Below are 15997 nucleotides of genomic sequence, written 5' to 3'. Positions count from 1 at the left end.
AAGAACATTTTTTTATGTGCTGTCCCATGGCTTTTCTCCTACAGCATGTTTTAGAGCTTACTACTTTACCCTGTAGCCATTTTCCTTCCTGTACTATGGTATGGTATGGTATGTCATGTTTATGGCTAAGAATGGTGTACAAATTCAGAAAATTATTAAACAAAGAAGAGTTGTGCAAAACATGGTTTAGTAATATATGAACCATCAGTAAGGAAGATAAGAAACCATATGACATGGGGGGGGAAGTGATTTGGTTTCAGAGGTGGTAGCGGAAATTTTGAGTAGTTCGGAGAACCAGCAAATAGGCTGGCCCTGCCCCTACTGTCTCCCAGCCTCCCACCTGATCTTCTTTTGTTGCCCTGAACAGGAGAACGGAGCTGGAAAGCAGGTTAGTGAGGTGGGCAGGGAATGGGGATTTTGCAGTAACCTTCCCCCAAGAGTGGAGAGGGAATGGGGATTTTGCACTATCCTTCTCCTGCCACGCCCACAAAGCCATGCCCACAGAACCAGTAGTATTTTTTTTTAATTCCACCACTGTTTGGTTTGCAAATATTTGATGAGAATATAAATGATAATCTTTGTATTTTCATTTTTAGAACTGTATCTGCAACAGCAAAAACCAGTGCTTTTGTGATGGAATAAAAGGCAGTAAGGTAAGAACTATATTAAAAAATGGATTTTCTACACATAAATAGCAATGTCCTTTTACTGGAAAAGAAGAAAAATGCATTATGGCAGTATAAGAAATATTAATTAAATGAAACAGTAGTACAGAGATATTGTACTTTAAGCTACACAATTAAATACAAGTATTTTTAAAATAATATTTAACATTTGCAGAATTGGCAGGGGGCACATAGATAATAGATAACCTTATGATGAAGTACCTTTTTGGTCATAAAAGGATGGACCCAGCAGCAAAAGCTTAAGTTTCCATCTGCAAAGAGTAAGGAGAATAACCCGGAAGGATGGGTCCTAGAGCTGTTACCAAAGTGATATTCAGTCAAGCAGAACTTGCGTCAGAGGTGGTATTCAGCAGGTTCTGACCAGTTCTGGAGAACCGGTAGCTGAAATTTGAGTAGTTCGGAGAACCGGTAAATACCACCTCTGACTGATCCCACCCCCATCTATTTTCTCCCGAGACCCAGCTCATTGGGAGGAAATGGGGATTTTACATTAACTTTCCCCTGGAGTGTGGAGGGAATGGAGATTTTACAGTATCTTTCCCTGCCAAGCCCACCAAGCCCCCTCCACCAAGCCATGCCACGCCTACCAAGCCATACCCACAGAACCAGTAGTAAAAAAATGTGAATCCCACCACTGGCTTGCGTCATTTCTAAGAAACTTATTTGAGAAAATGTCTCAGAAGAGCCCCTTCCTAATTCACTTGACAATAAAGTGACGAAGGGAATGAAGCATGTTCAGGCTTGCAAGATGCTGTCATTATAGTTTCATTAGATTTGTTTTAGATGTACATGGCATTGGTTTCTTGGTCTTGTCTACCTTGTGGGCTGACACCATCTTTGATTGCAATTCTTCCAGTCTTATGGGGAATTATTATTGCAACAATAATAGTTGTGAATGCTCCAACACTGGATGTTTTTAAGAAGATGTTGGATATCCATTTGTCTGAAGTGGTGTAGGGTTTCCTGCCTAAGCAGGGGGTTGGACTAGAAGACCTCCAAGGTCCCTTCCAACTGTGTGATTTTATTCAATGAAAAACCTTGTCTCACACAAGAAAATAAAATAAAAAATAAGGTATATTAATTAGCAAGCACACTAAAGTAATTGGTTGCTTGAACTCTCTCTGAATTCCCCTTTCAGTAAGGGAATTTTTCAATATTACATGGTTACGTCCAACTATCATTCTTAGTCACCAAATATATCCCTAAAAGAAAAAAAAAGATTTTGCAGTAGAGATTAAAGCATGATGATAGAGGTAATCCTCAAAAAATTAAAAATAGGTTTAAATAATGTTCGAAGTTACAGTTTCTCAAATATCTTTTATGAATCTTTATTGCAGAAGAATGTTTTTTGTCTCCTGGGGACAATAACATACACCCCCAAGTGGTGAATTCTGGGATAGCACAATATCCCAAAATAAATGCAGAAAATAATAATGTTGAGCAGGCACATTAGTTTAGCAAAATACCATAACAATTCTAAATTCGCATTCAGCATTTCTACAATATACAACCTTGCTATACTGATTAAACAGCTTCCATATATTGCAGACATTCAACCAAAGAATGAGCACATATATCTCCCCAAAATGGGCTTTTAAAAATAATGGAAATCTAATTTATAATACTAACATGGGTAACTCATATCATACCAAGGAAGCAGAGCAAGATAATTGCACTGGCAATCTGTTGGCAATTAATTAAGTAAACATTTCAGAGAGATGAAGCTAAATTAGCTAAGCATGCAAGCATGATTCAAAGAGGCACCCTTAGTGAATTAGAAATCATTAAATATGTAAAATTGAATGTACCTCTACTTTAGTTGCATTACATGGATGCAAAACACAAAACAAAATCCAACCAAAACCCCCAAAACAAAATTAGACTCTAATGGAAAAAAGACCCTCCCCCCCCAAGTCCTTTGATGCGGCCTCATAAAAGTATTGGAGGGAGGGAGGGATGGTACACGGAATAATGAGAAAAGAATCCTGTGAGTATAGATTTCTAGTGGAGTCATCCCAGTTGCCCAGACAAAGTAACCAGGCACTATATAAAGTAGGAAGGTGTTGGAGGTGGGTAGTCTCTTTACTTACAATGGCAAATGCTTCATTTCATGCAGTGGAGGAAGATGCACAATACACAACTGGAGGACTGAAGGGGCACATTCGGGATAGGGTATTCTGGAGAAGTTTTGTCTATGTGGTGTTTGAGTCGAGACTAATTTGCTAGCACATAATAGTTTAAATCAATCAATACCTTCCAGAGCCAAGTTCAGCCATGATACTTAGGGAGGGAGGGAGTGCCTTGATTTGTAGAGGTCCCAGGTAGAGAGAGTAACAGAGACCATGAAAGCATACACATTGTTGTACAGTGGCTTTTATTATTTTATATCCGAACCAGAACTCCACCATCCAGTTCCTTTGGTTCCACCAGAAATTCTCAAGGGATGTGGAGATACTGTATTTTCTTTACTGTGTGATAGACTTTTTTTGCATTGGAAAATGTATTAAGATCCATTAAGAACCTCCATAAGGTTTCAAAACTCTGTCTATTTAACAGTAGAGGTGTTATCTTTCTGATTATTGTCAGATGTTCTCTTGAAATGAGAACATCTGACCATACAATGTTCTCTTTGAAATATTGTAGATCTTTCTTGATGCTCTAGTCTTGAATTTATTTTAGTAGGCTTCTTTTTAGAATGGGTACTGAATAGCTTGCATAATTTTTATCTACCTAATAATGAAAGTTAATGAAACTCTTCTTATTTCCAATATAGTCCACATTCTTGTATGTCCATTTTAAGAATGGCATCTTTCTTTGATATGAGTTTTCACATATACAGTATGTGTTCATGTACTTATGTGATGAATTATACAAAGCAGAATGCTTCCAGTTTATTTGATGTATAGATATCTTCTGCCTAGATGTATTTTTATTATCTACATGAGCATATATTTAATAAATTACACAATGAATAGCACTATACTAGGTTTCTAGAATAACTAAAAAATAAAATATTAAATCATTAAATTCTGTTTACAGGGAGAAAAGGGCTTTCCTGGTTACCCTGGTCTACCTGGTCAGATGGGCTTCCATGGCCCAGAAGGTCCTCCTGGACCACAAGGACCTAAGGTATTTATAATCTACTATGATTGCATCTCAGTGAGTGAATTACTGATGATTTAGATAATGTTGAAAAGTAAATGTTTCTGTACGCATAAATTCATTGCCAAAGCGACGAGTCATGGGTAGGAGTCAATCATGGGACCCCTATTTGGGCAAAAGAGGACAAAGTCCTACTCCCCCATCTTGAATGCCATTCTGGCCCAAGTCTGGCCCAGGTGCTAACTGATAATCTGAGAATATTCCTGTATTATAAATTTGAGCAATAAAATGACTGATAGAAGAGAATATTTATAACTTAGGGTTGAACTGTGGGCTATTATCTAGTTTGGTAATGAAATGTCTGCAAGAAAACCAGGAAGCTCAAAGAGCACCAAGGCCACCATAATAAAATAGCCAATTGAACGCTTCACAAGTGGATCCAATTCAGGGGAGTTTAGATGTGCAAGAAACTTCACTTTCCATTCTGTCATTTCCATTTACATATGAGCTTGACAATGGACCTGACCGCTAACATTTTATTTCCAGGCTAGATACAGCAAAGAGAGAGTATAAATAAAGACAATGCCCATCTTCAATTGTTCTATCCACTCTATAAAGTGTACCTGCTTAGCATTTAAAATACATTGTACTTCTATGGAATGGTTTCAAAAATGTGCCTCGCTATAATGGGGTATGAACTCTTAAATACTCTGTAAATAAATGAATTTTGATTATTTGGATAGACTGAACAAATAATGAAAAAATGGGTATGTTTTTGCCACATTATTTAATCCAGATCTGGATTAAACAGCAACTGTTTAGCAAAAATAATGAACAATCTTATTTAACTGTGATACAGAAATTAGACTAATTCTATAGAAGACAAGCATTCTAAAATCTTACTGATTTCAATATTAGATGTTTGAACAACATTAACAAAAATTGCTTAATTTTTACTGTCCCTTAATCTTATATCCTTGATGTGACTCTTTACTGTTTTTCCTTCCAATAAAATATGTGTTTTTGGAGTTAGAGGATAAATACCTCCAACAGAAGATATTTATTTCCCATCCACAAACACTTCTAGAAGAGAATATGTGGAGCTCAGAGTTGAACTGTTGAACTTGATGCCTTCTGATGTTGCCTGATTTTTGGAGATGTTTCATTACCCAACTAGAATAACGTCTGCTAGGGATATTGCATGTATTGGTCCTATTAATTCAGCATTTGCTCAATTAATAAATGAATATATTAAATTATTGAATTTAAGTAGCTAATTTATGGGTGGACCCCATGGATCATGGATCATCAGAAAGCAGATCTGGTATCAGTTAAAAGTTGCTGTACAGTTGTAAAATACAGGACATTTTCTGACTATGAAAATTTAATTTTATTACAGAACATTTTTGTACTGCTATTGCTTTTATATTGCCAATCTTTTGCACTGGTGTCTATAAGTTTCACATAAGTCCTATAAGTAATCTTAAATAATAAAAATGGGGGATCCAATGTTCTCTACCTGCAGAGAAAAAGATAGTTGAGGTGATGAGATAGCATCCTAAGGGATTTAAAGGACAGACGTGGATTTTTGTTATTTAAATGTTAAATGACTTTGGTGATTCTCACTTGGTCTTACAATATCTATCTGGCAAATGAGATTAGAACAGAACATAGAAAAAACACATAAATTGCATATTTGAGCTTTCTGCATAAAGATAATATTTTAATCTAATTAATTCTACTTTCCTTTGCTTTCTAGGGTTTTTCAGGGCCAGTGGGTCCTGCTGGAGCTAAAGGTTCAAGGGTTGGTATTTTATTATTAAAAATAATAATCAGCATTTAAAAATAATTGGCACAATATCAAACGTTGGTGACATTCCGTTGCTTGTAATGGGACATGCCATTAAATTGTAGCAAACTAAAACCTAAAGGCAATAAAATGCTTCCAAAGGAAGAAATGGTGGAATTACAAGATGGCGCTGCAAAAGCAGAGCCAATGACTATGGCAAAGAATAAAGAGCTGGTGAATAGATCATCTCTTTGGAATCTCTCTGGATAAGAAGATGGAAGATCATCCACAGGCACTCCAAACAGTGGCTCTTTATCATGTGGCTGCAAAACAGTTGTCCCCGGATGGTTTCACTCCTGGGGGATGACAGCCATTTTGCTTGCAACTTCAGTTGGCACCTTTTAAAGGACTCTAAGAAATTTTTAATAATAATTGGAATGAATGAACTGTTTGTTTAATATACAGGTGGTCCTCAACTTATGGCCACAATGGACCCCACAATTTCTGTTGATGAGTGAGATTGTTGTTCATTTTACAATCTTTTCTTGCCACAATTGTTAAGTGAATCACTTAGCATGGTTGCTAAATGAATCTGGCTTTCTCATTAAGTTGCTTGTCAGAAGGTCATAAAAGGGGATCACATGACCTCAAGTCACTGTCATAAATATGAGTCAGTTGCCAAGCATCTGAATTTTGATGTGACCATTGGGGATGCTGTAATGGTTGTTTACCACTGGTTGTTTAAAGTGTGAAAAAGAGTCGTAACTCACTTTTTTCAGTGTTGTTGTAACTTCAAATGGTCTCTAAATGAACTGCTGTAGGTTGAGGACTACCTGTATTTTAAAATCACATTGAATGATTAAGTTTTAAATTCATTCTTAGTGCAATGTGTTGTTCTCTTCTCTCGTTCTTTTATCCTTAGGGTAAGCCAGGAATTCCTGGTTACTCTGGTCCTCCAGGTCTTCCAGTAAGTATAATAACATTTATTGAACCAATCTGGATATTTGCATTTAGTTAGGCATCTTATTATTTTGATTGCTAACTTTTCAGAAGAATATATGTATTGCATCCAACTTTCGTAAGCCACATGCTTGCCAAAGTCAAAAGTATACTCTGAGTTCTTTGAAATGGTATTGATGGTTATTTTGACAATCTTGTAAATACTTTCAGGGTGAACCTGGAAATGCTGGACCTCATGGAGCTCCAGGTATACCAGGATGCAATGGAACAAAGGTAAGAATGAAATAGAAATTAATAACATTACATTAAGATGCAAGTTGCAAACATAAGTAAACTATTAGCTCTGATGCATTTGGAGTAGGATGGGCACACGGAGTAAAAGAGCATGCTACCTGGAGACCCTTGAGAGTGCCTTTCTTGCCATCTTCTCTTTTTCTTTCATCCAGGGTGAGCCAGGTTTTCCAGGACTCTTAGGACAGGGGGGACTTCCAGGAGTACCAGTAAGTTTTGATCAAATATCTAAGAAATTTATTGTAGATAGATAGATAGATAGATAGATAGATAGATAGATAGATAGATAGAGAGAGAGATCTGTATTTTCTTCCTGTATTTGTTAATCATCCAAACCAGAGGTGAGTTCCTACCGGTTCAGCCCAGTTCGGCCAAGTAGGTAGTAACTCAGCTGGCCACGCTTCCGAACCAGTTCTATCGGCGGCACTATAGGCACCACCATCTTGTTTTTTGCTTCTGCACATGCACAGAATTTTTTTTACCTACTGCGCATGCATGCATAATGCGCATCAAACACGCACACCCGAAGCATATTCCTGAGTGAACAGGCAGTAGAAGAAGCCTGAATCCACCTCTGATCCAAACCTATCATACCGAACCCTATATAACAAAGCAATACATAATCAAGAATATATAAATAATGAGATAATAATCCAAGATACAAGATAATAATACAAGATCAGAAGCAAAAATATGCAGATATGAACCGCTACACAACTAGAGCCAAAAACTCATTAAAAAATAAAAGCTTTCACAATTTCTCTGAATATAGGAATGGAAGAGACTTCCTGAAACTCTAGAGCAGAAGTGGGGGACTAAAGCCCCTTTATGACTTGTGGACTTCAACTCCCAGAATTCCAGTGCCAACCATGAATGAAGTGAGGTGAACAAGTATGGGGAGAACAAAGAGAGAATTAACAAAGGCCTTCATACTATTGTCAGGGAGCATAAGGCGCTTTCTTCTGACCAGTCAGAAATATAGAATTAATTAGACAAAGATTTATTTTTCCCATTTCCTATAGTTTTGTCATTTCTAGGTTTTTTTTTTGCAGCAGTTAGAGATACTTGGCAATTTTAGATATCTATGCGCATCTATGTCCCTATTTTAGAAATGTGCATTTCTTCTCTTCATATGATGGTTTTATAATGTGTTTCTTTCCATTTAGGGTTCTAAAGGCATCAAAGGAGAAAAGGTAAGACACTTAAACAAAAAAAATGAAATAATGATCTACAGTAGCCTAGGAACATAGGTATCCATTCTTAACTAGAATGAGTCCACAATAATGATATTAGACCTATTCTTCCTTATTTGGGATTGACATTGTAGGAAGTTGTAGTTTTGTTGGAATTGAATTTCATGTAGTTGTAGTTTTTGTTGGGACATTCACAATCCATGGTTTTGATACTTGTCTTCTTGGTCCTCCTACAGACACTTGTTTTCATTTCCTTACACTAAGTCATTTCTTTGCCTCTAATATTACTGTATTCTGCTCAAAGTTTTTTCAATCTTGCTATCATTTTATCAATATTGTTTCTTTATTGCCTGTTATGTCACACTTTCTCTGGGAGCAGAAATCAATATTCATGGGGGTCAGTCCTTATTTTTTATCCCCATAGCAAAAAATCCCTTGAAATGGAATAATTGAGCTGCTTTACTCCATGACTGGCTGTGGATCTCCTTAGTCTAAGTACCAATTTCAACATGAGAGATCACTGCTTTACACTGATCGTGCAAAGTTCTGTTGGTGTGCTTGTGTATTTTTTGCCCACTGATAAAATATGGGTGAGGAAGGGGGAAATAATCACAATATATACAAGATTGCATTACATTTACAACATCAGTACAATATTATTTTATTGTGGTGGTATCTGCTCACAGGAACAATCATTAATCTCATGACGATTGCAGGCAGGTTGTGAATGAAAGGAATAAGAGTGAACAAGGGAAATGATAAGACCTCTGGTTTTCTATTACCAATCAGAATAGAACAATGGAATAGCAGAATAACATAGTTGGAAGGGACCTTGAAGGTGTCCTACTCCAACCTTCAGGATAAGCTCAGGCAGGAAACCCTATACCATTTCAGGCAAATTGTTGTCCAATGTCTTCTTAAAAACATCCTGTGTAGGAGCATCCACAATTTCTGGAGGCAAGTCGTTCCACTGATTAATTGTTCTAATTGTCAGGCAATTTCTTCTTAGTTCTAGGTTGCTTCTCTTCTTGATTAGTTTAGTTAGTTAATCATTAGTTAGTTAATCATTCTTTACCATTAAACAGTTAATCAAAATATGTTTGCTATATTTAATTCTGCCATTCTGATCAATTAAATGTTTTTTTCCCCATTTAATTCTTAAGGGAGCTTCTGTAAATGGATTCAATCAAGGTTACAATCCTTCTAAAGGTAATCCTGGATTGCCAGGAGTGCCTGGGTTTCAGGTAAGCTTGAAATATATCTTCTGAAAAATAACTGTACAAAAAATGAAGAAATATATTCAGTTTAATTGGAATTGGAAGTAACAGAATTTTCATAAAGTTTTTTTTTATTTTTCATAACATATAATCACATGTACACTATTACATAGCCAACATCGTTGGTGTAAACATTTAATAATACAATATGAAATAACAGAATTTTCAATTAAATTAGAATCATATTATATCATGCAAATCAGGATTTCTAAAGTCAGGAACTACTGGGTTTATTAATCACGCATCCAAAAAACGAGTGTCACCGGGTATATATTTTGTAGGCCCAAAGGAAGGAAGGAAGGAAGAGAAGGTGTGGTCCCTAGTCTAAAAATGCCTTGCCATGGTAGATGATTTTTAGACTATCTAATACAGGAGTGTCCAAACTTGGGAACTTTAAGACTTGTGGACAGCATAGCTGGCTGGGGAATTCTAGGAGTTGAAGTCCACAAGTCTTAAAGTTCCCAAGCTTGGACACCCCTGATCTAATATAATGATTGCAATTTTATATACAACCAGTTTTGAACCTCATTTATCTCTTAAAGGGTAAACCAGGACTTCAAGGATTACCTGGGACAATTGGACCACAAGGCCCTTCAGGTTTTCCAGTAAGAAAATTTAAATTGTTTGTAGAAGTTTAAATAGAATGTTAGCTTTTATTCTACTTGAAAGCGGAATTTAATGTTTTGCTATCTCAAAGATACATTTTATACCTTTATTTATATATCTTTACATGGCTGTTATGCAAAGCTTCATTTGTGTGTTAAAGCTTAGTTAATGTTTCTCACATATTTTTCCTTTCTTATCAGAATGTTCTTGTCCCATTTCCCTGAGAACTCTTTCTTATTTGGGGAACTCTTTTTTGTTTTGTCTTCTTCAAAGTCTTTTTACAGTACTTTACTACAAACTGCATAAGCAAAAATCTTCCTAAGCAAATTGTTTTACTTTTAGGTCTCCTTTGAGTAGTTCTTGAGAATTTCATCATTTTCAATAAATTCACAGATTAAACACATGGTGTTCTATATTATGTGTGATATTATATATTAATGCATTACATGCTAATGACAATGTATTAGCATGTTTTTATTAAATGCATATACTGCCACATCTTGCAATTCTTGAAGGTTCACAATAATGAAAAATATTTGAAATTTTCAAACTCATGGTAAATTTAAATTAAATTAAAACATACTACATAACCTGGTCTACATCAAAAATCACTCCAAGATCTATCAGAATAATTCCCTTTTCACTAGTTTCTGGAAGGTTCTATCAGAATAAGTCCCTTTTCACTAGTTTCTGGAAAGTTATTAATAATGAGGCCAATCTCATTTCCAGGAAGAAGCCATTCCAGAGAACTATGGCTATAAAGGAGAAATTTGTCTTTGAATCTCAGTCAGTTCTCTTCACTTCTGGAATATTTTTTGGGGAAGGAACCTATATACAGCTTTAAAGATTAAAAGCAGAATCTTGAATTCTTCTGATAACAGTGTAGGATTCACAATTAGTGCTGCATGGTGATAGCATCAGATAGCTGTTAAAATATGAGGTGTCAAATGATGTTCAAAAGTCTCATATAGAGTGCATTCCAGTAGTCTAGATCGAGACTACTGGATCTAGACTACTGGAAGAGTGCATGAATCACTGAAGCAAGTAGCTCCAAGTAGACCCACAGCTGGCCAGCTTCTCGGCTTTTGACTCTGCCTGTTCTTCCAGCAGTGACCTCTGGTCCAGAAAACATATTTAATGATAGAGTAATACAAGTTCATACAAGTTACATACAAGTTAACGTGGTAATAGATAGCACCTATATTCTAAAGCTTCCAGTAAACTATTGTACCGAAAATATTAACATATGCAATTTTTCTTATTTGTTATTTTCAAACAATTAATGTATTCTTGTAATGCATTTATAACCAAAAACCCCACTTTTATTTGTGTTTTGTACATTTAGGGCACAGTAGGAAACGCAGGACCTCAAGGGCCCAAGGTATTGTTAAAGTTATGATATACATGAACAATACAAATAATTATCTTAGCATTATTTACTTATGGTGTCACTGTTGTTTTAGACTTTCGAGTGCATTTTAAATGAAGGTTTTGCTTTCTAGGGTATCATGGGTATTAATGCTATTGGATCCAAAGGAATAAAGGTAAGTATACATAATTCTCTCATCCTTACTATAATTAAACTAACATATTTCTATTTTTTGAGCTTTCCCACTAATTGAACATTTATCAATATAATGGATATAACTCTTCTTCTTCCAATCAGTTTAGTTTCTTCTGCAACATTATAAATCTATACAGGTAGTCCTTAATTTATGACAACTGAGCCCCAATTTTTTGTTCTAAGCAAGACAGTTATTAAGTGAATTTTGTATAGTATTGTTCTTTTTTACCCAATAAAAATAAAAATCAGTTTAAATTGAATCCATGAATTATAGGAACTAGTAACTTTCTTAATTTGATGATAAAAACACACTTGTCTACTCTACTGCTATGCTGTAAATATATTTCTCAAATGCTATTCTTTAGCATACATCATGCTAAATCCCCTAATCATACATAGAAATAGTGAAGAGTAGAAGAAAACCCTGTTTGATTAAGGAAATAGTTATTTGAGCATTCTGTGCCTCATAATGGCTAAACATTTGATCCAGAAAGCTCACAAGCAAATCATGAGCCAATAAACCCTGCTTGTGTTAAGAATTACTTGGTAGGCATGCAGACTGTTAACTAATGATAGTTATCTTACATTAATTTGTCTTCTATTAATTTATCAAGTCCATTTTAATAACACTTTTTAATTATTATTTCAGGGTGATTGTGGACTAATAGGTCCTCCTGGACCATCTGGAACAGTTATTATAACATTAACTGGAGCAGAAAATACAACGGTAACAGCATAATATTGTTAAGATTCAGTACAGTATGAGATGCTGTATTTATATGGTTCTTTGGGAAGTTCTGTGCATAAAGAGATATTTTAATAAATGGGATCTGGAACTAGAATTAGGTTGTTAATGCATGCTGTTTATCACCATTTAAGGAAAGGAAGGATCTCTTTCATCATAGCAGGTTGCTCCACCTAACCAGGATAACTATGGGAGATGCAGTAGGACTTCTTTCAGCAATATTATTACTATCACCCTCTTTTCCTTTCCTTCCTTCCTTCCTTCCTTCCTATCAGAAACAGGCTAAAAAGGGAAAGTATCTTCCTCTTTCTGCTGAATGAAGGAAAATGAAAAGCAATATAAGCTTAGTAATTGGTGTTTCATCTATAGTAGCCTACAGAGTTTAAAGGTGGCAAGAAACAATCTGGCATCAGACCATATTTTGAAATATTGCTGTTAGGAAATACCCCAAAGAGGGAACCATGAATGGGAATTGAATTTCGAGAAAAAGGACTAGATTCAAAGATTGCATATAGATGAACAATTCATGACTTTGTGCAAATCACTTCATGTCCAAGGTATATGTAATTGATTGGTTTCTAAGCCTGGGAACAAACTAGAAGTTATTTTTCTGTTGTTTAATATCCACTGGAGGGAGGGAAAAAGTGCTGCTGGAATAGATTATCAGGAAGCAGGACACGAATTCTGAATTCGTATCTTTAAAGGAAAACAAATCTTCAGAGGTTCTGTCCTGCCACTTCTTCCTCCTCCCTGTCCTTTAGAAAAACGAAACAAAAAAATAAAAGTCCTTTAAAAGAATGAAAATACTAACTTGGCTTCAGCTTTGATCTACAGAGAAGCCTTTTTTTTAATGGGAAAGGAAAGAGGGAGAGAAGATTCCAGGGCTGCTGCTTGATAAGAGAAAAAGCAGAAAGAATAAAGAGTAACTTCAAGGTCTTTGTTACAGGGATTAAAAGGAGATAAAGGAGACCAAGGTTCTCCAGGACATCCAGGACCCTCAGGAGAACCAGTAAGTTGTTCTTAATTGTTATCTCAGTTGCCACCTAAACTTTCCATAATAATATATATTTTCTTTTGTGAACTATCAATTATGATCATATTTTTACTTTCATGACTTTGATCAAGCCAGGGAGGATTATGAATGCCAAGGACTTGGATACACAGAATAAAGAATGTCCACCTGACTTTACACCCACAGAATAAAGAATGTCCACCTGACTTTATTTATCTGCATACGACAAAATGAAAACGCAAACATTAAAATGACATTTACCAAAACAAAGAACAAGGCAACCGATCCCCAAACATACAATAATGGAAACGAAGAGGGAAGGGGAAACAAAGCAGGGGGAACAGTGCTTGGTCATTTAAGTGCAGCAGATCCCAGCACATTCTTTGTCTAAAAAATGTTAATTAGTATTTTATATATACTGTCTGAATATTTATATGGAAGTGTCTTCTTTTCTACACATTTTTTCTTCAAGAAGAAAAAATTGGAAACTCATATCCAGAATTCTGTGACATTAAATATTGAATTACAAATTTTCTGTTGCTAGAAATAATTAAGATTTATTATCAGCAGCATTTGTATTTTCCAGATGTTAAAGTATTAATTCAGTTTTGCAACTTGTATGTTCAGTGCATTAACATGAATTAAAATCTATTGTTTTTTGGGGGGCAATCTCTTTAGGGTTTATATGGTGATTCCTATACTGTAAAAGGAGACCCTGGAGACCCTGGCCATCAGGTATACATAACTCTTTTCGACAAACCTTTTTGAAAACCATCTGTTGTTGTGGAAACTGTTTTCAATCCCACATTTAAATTTATGGGTTTAGTTGCCTTTTTATAAAAATGAGGAACATTGGACCTTCATTTCTATGTATTCAGTTTATTAAATCGTGCTTTATTAGATTCAGATGGTGTGCTTCAGTACAAGTTTATAAATATTAGTAACGCATTTGTTTAGCAATAATGGTTATTATATGCTATACTATATCACACTGTATACTACATACTGTTCCTTTTATTATTTCTTTTATTAGGGCAGGGCAGGAAGGAATGGTGGTCCTGGTTCACCGGGTTTGCGGGTAACAAGAAAATATTGAAATTGTTTTATGCCATAAATGATAAGAATTATTATTAAATTTATTATTAGTTTTTACATGTATATACTACCAAACTCTTATGACAGTACATTCGGAATGCATCTATAATAGCAATATGGAAAAGCAGTGTACTACTGCCAAAAAAAAAAAAGACTTACATAACAATGTTCAAATTATAGAGAGGTGAATTATTAAATTCTAAGATCAGTTGCAGAAATGGGTCAAGTGCAAATGTGCATATGGTTGAGTAAGAATGGAAAAAATCTGCTCCTTTAGCAGATTTAGTTGTGTGTGTTCCTTGCAGTTTCTTGGAATAACACCATGGATTCCAGACCCTTGGTATGTAAAGGAAGCCAAACTAGGTACCAATCCAAACTAAACTGCTCTGGAAGAAACAAATATAAAATAAATCAAAACCAAAATCTAGAAGGAAATGTCAAACAGCGAAACATTTAAAACGTTAGATTCATAACAGAAGAGAAAATAAACTGGGAAGCCAAAAAAATAGGTAATGAATGGAGTTCAAAATAAATAATTAAAAGAAAATTGATCTGCCCAGTGTGTATTGTTTTTCAAAATAATATCATAAACATAAAAATGGTATTTAGAGTTTACAGTATGAGAATGTTCACCTCATTTAATACCTATTATATTTCTGCAGGGAGAAAAGGGTGAAAAGGGTTTGCAAGGATTGCGTGGAAAATTTGGAACTAAGGTAAGAAAAAGAGAGAGAGAGAGAGATTTTTCCAATATTTTTTTCCTGATCAAGCACTTTTTAATCATTTGGATTTAATTGTTCACTCCAAGTACAATGTCATCCAGTTACCTTATTTTCCATTTATATGTCATAAAGAAGGAAATGCACTACTCAATATAATTCTAGAATAATAGTTGGAAATAATTTGCAAAGGACTGGATATAATAAATCTCTTGAATTTACTCTTGCATATTTTCTCCATTACACTAATATATTTTCCTACTAACTATTCTGTAATGTTATTGATTTTTACCACAAATAGTACAAAAATATTTTGCAGAAATAAATCTGCAAGGAGACCTAGGAAACAAATGGACATCTAGAAGTAAAACGTCATGAATATAATAACTAGTCACAGAAAAACGCAGCACAACATTCAGTCCAGAAGCATTTAGAAAAGTTTAAGTTAAAATTGATTCTAATTGTTAAATATCAATTCTTTTAAACATGATTTTCAAATAGTCTAAAATATTGTCACTTTCATAAATCCATTACAAGAAATTACAGTATTTTTCATAATTATTTCAATCTACTATAAGTTGTTTTTATGTTTTTATGCAGGGGATAAAGGGTGAAGTTGGCCCTATGGGAAATAAAGGTCTAGTAAGTACTAATCACATGCGCTATAACATTTTGTTACAATAAGTTTAAATCATTTATTTACAATATTTATAAACTGCCCCAATCCATACAGACTCTGAATGATGTAAGAAAATGCAACCCAAAATGAAACAATTAATAATAATAATATTTAACTAATTGAGATGCTTGCCCAAACAAAACTAAGAAGTCTAAGTTCACTGGAATAGCCTCAATTTAACTTTCTTTGTAAAAGCATGGAGAATTAGAACTTCTGAGGGTAACGTCTTGCATATTATAAAGCGTAGGCCACCAATGAGAAGTCCTGCCATCTTGTCCA

General features: G+C 34.9%; 1 protein-coding gene across 1 annotated transcript in view; it reads left to right on the top strand.

The window, feature by feature from the left end:
• Positions 1-15997, top strand: part of COL4A3 (collagen type IV alpha 3 chain) — a 64303-nt gene that overhangs the window by 12251 nt on the left and 36055 nt on the right. Inside the window, exons 2-18 of the mRNA XM_081956359.1 lie at positions 597-653; positions 3726-3815; positions 5548-5592; positions 6500-6544; positions 6748-6810; positions 6984-7037; positions 7995-8021; positions 9185-9265; positions 9841-9903; positions 11250-11285; positions 11407-11448; positions 12118-12195; positions 13160-13222; positions 13904-13960; positions 14259-14303; positions 14983-15036; positions 15640-15681. Of these exons, the coding sequence (XP_081812485.1) occupies positions 597-653; positions 3726-3815; positions 5548-5592; positions 6500-6544; positions 6748-6810; positions 6984-7037; positions 7995-8021; positions 9185-9265; positions 9841-9903; positions 11250-11285; positions 11407-11448; positions 12118-12195; positions 13160-13222; positions 13904-13960; positions 14259-14303; positions 14983-15036; positions 15640-15681 (942 nt within the window). The remainder of the gene's footprint in view (positions 1-596; positions 654-3725; positions 3816-5547; positions 5593-6499; positions 6545-6747; positions 6811-6983; positions 7038-7994; positions 8022-9184; positions 9266-9840; positions 9904-11249; positions 11286-11406; positions 11449-12117; positions 12196-13159; positions 13223-13903; positions 13961-14258; positions 14304-14982; positions 15037-15639; positions 15682-15997) is intronic.

The sequence above is a fragment of the Natrix helvetica genome (assembly GCF_964273705.1).
Source record: "Natrix helvetica genome assembly, chromosome: 5".
Classification (NCBI taxonomy): domain Eukaryota; kingdom Metazoa; phylum Chordata; class Lepidosauria; order Squamata; family Natricidae; genus Natrix; species Natrix helvetica.
Note: the sequence above shows the minus strand (reverse complement) of the source record. Positions and strands in the feature narration are given on the sequence as shown.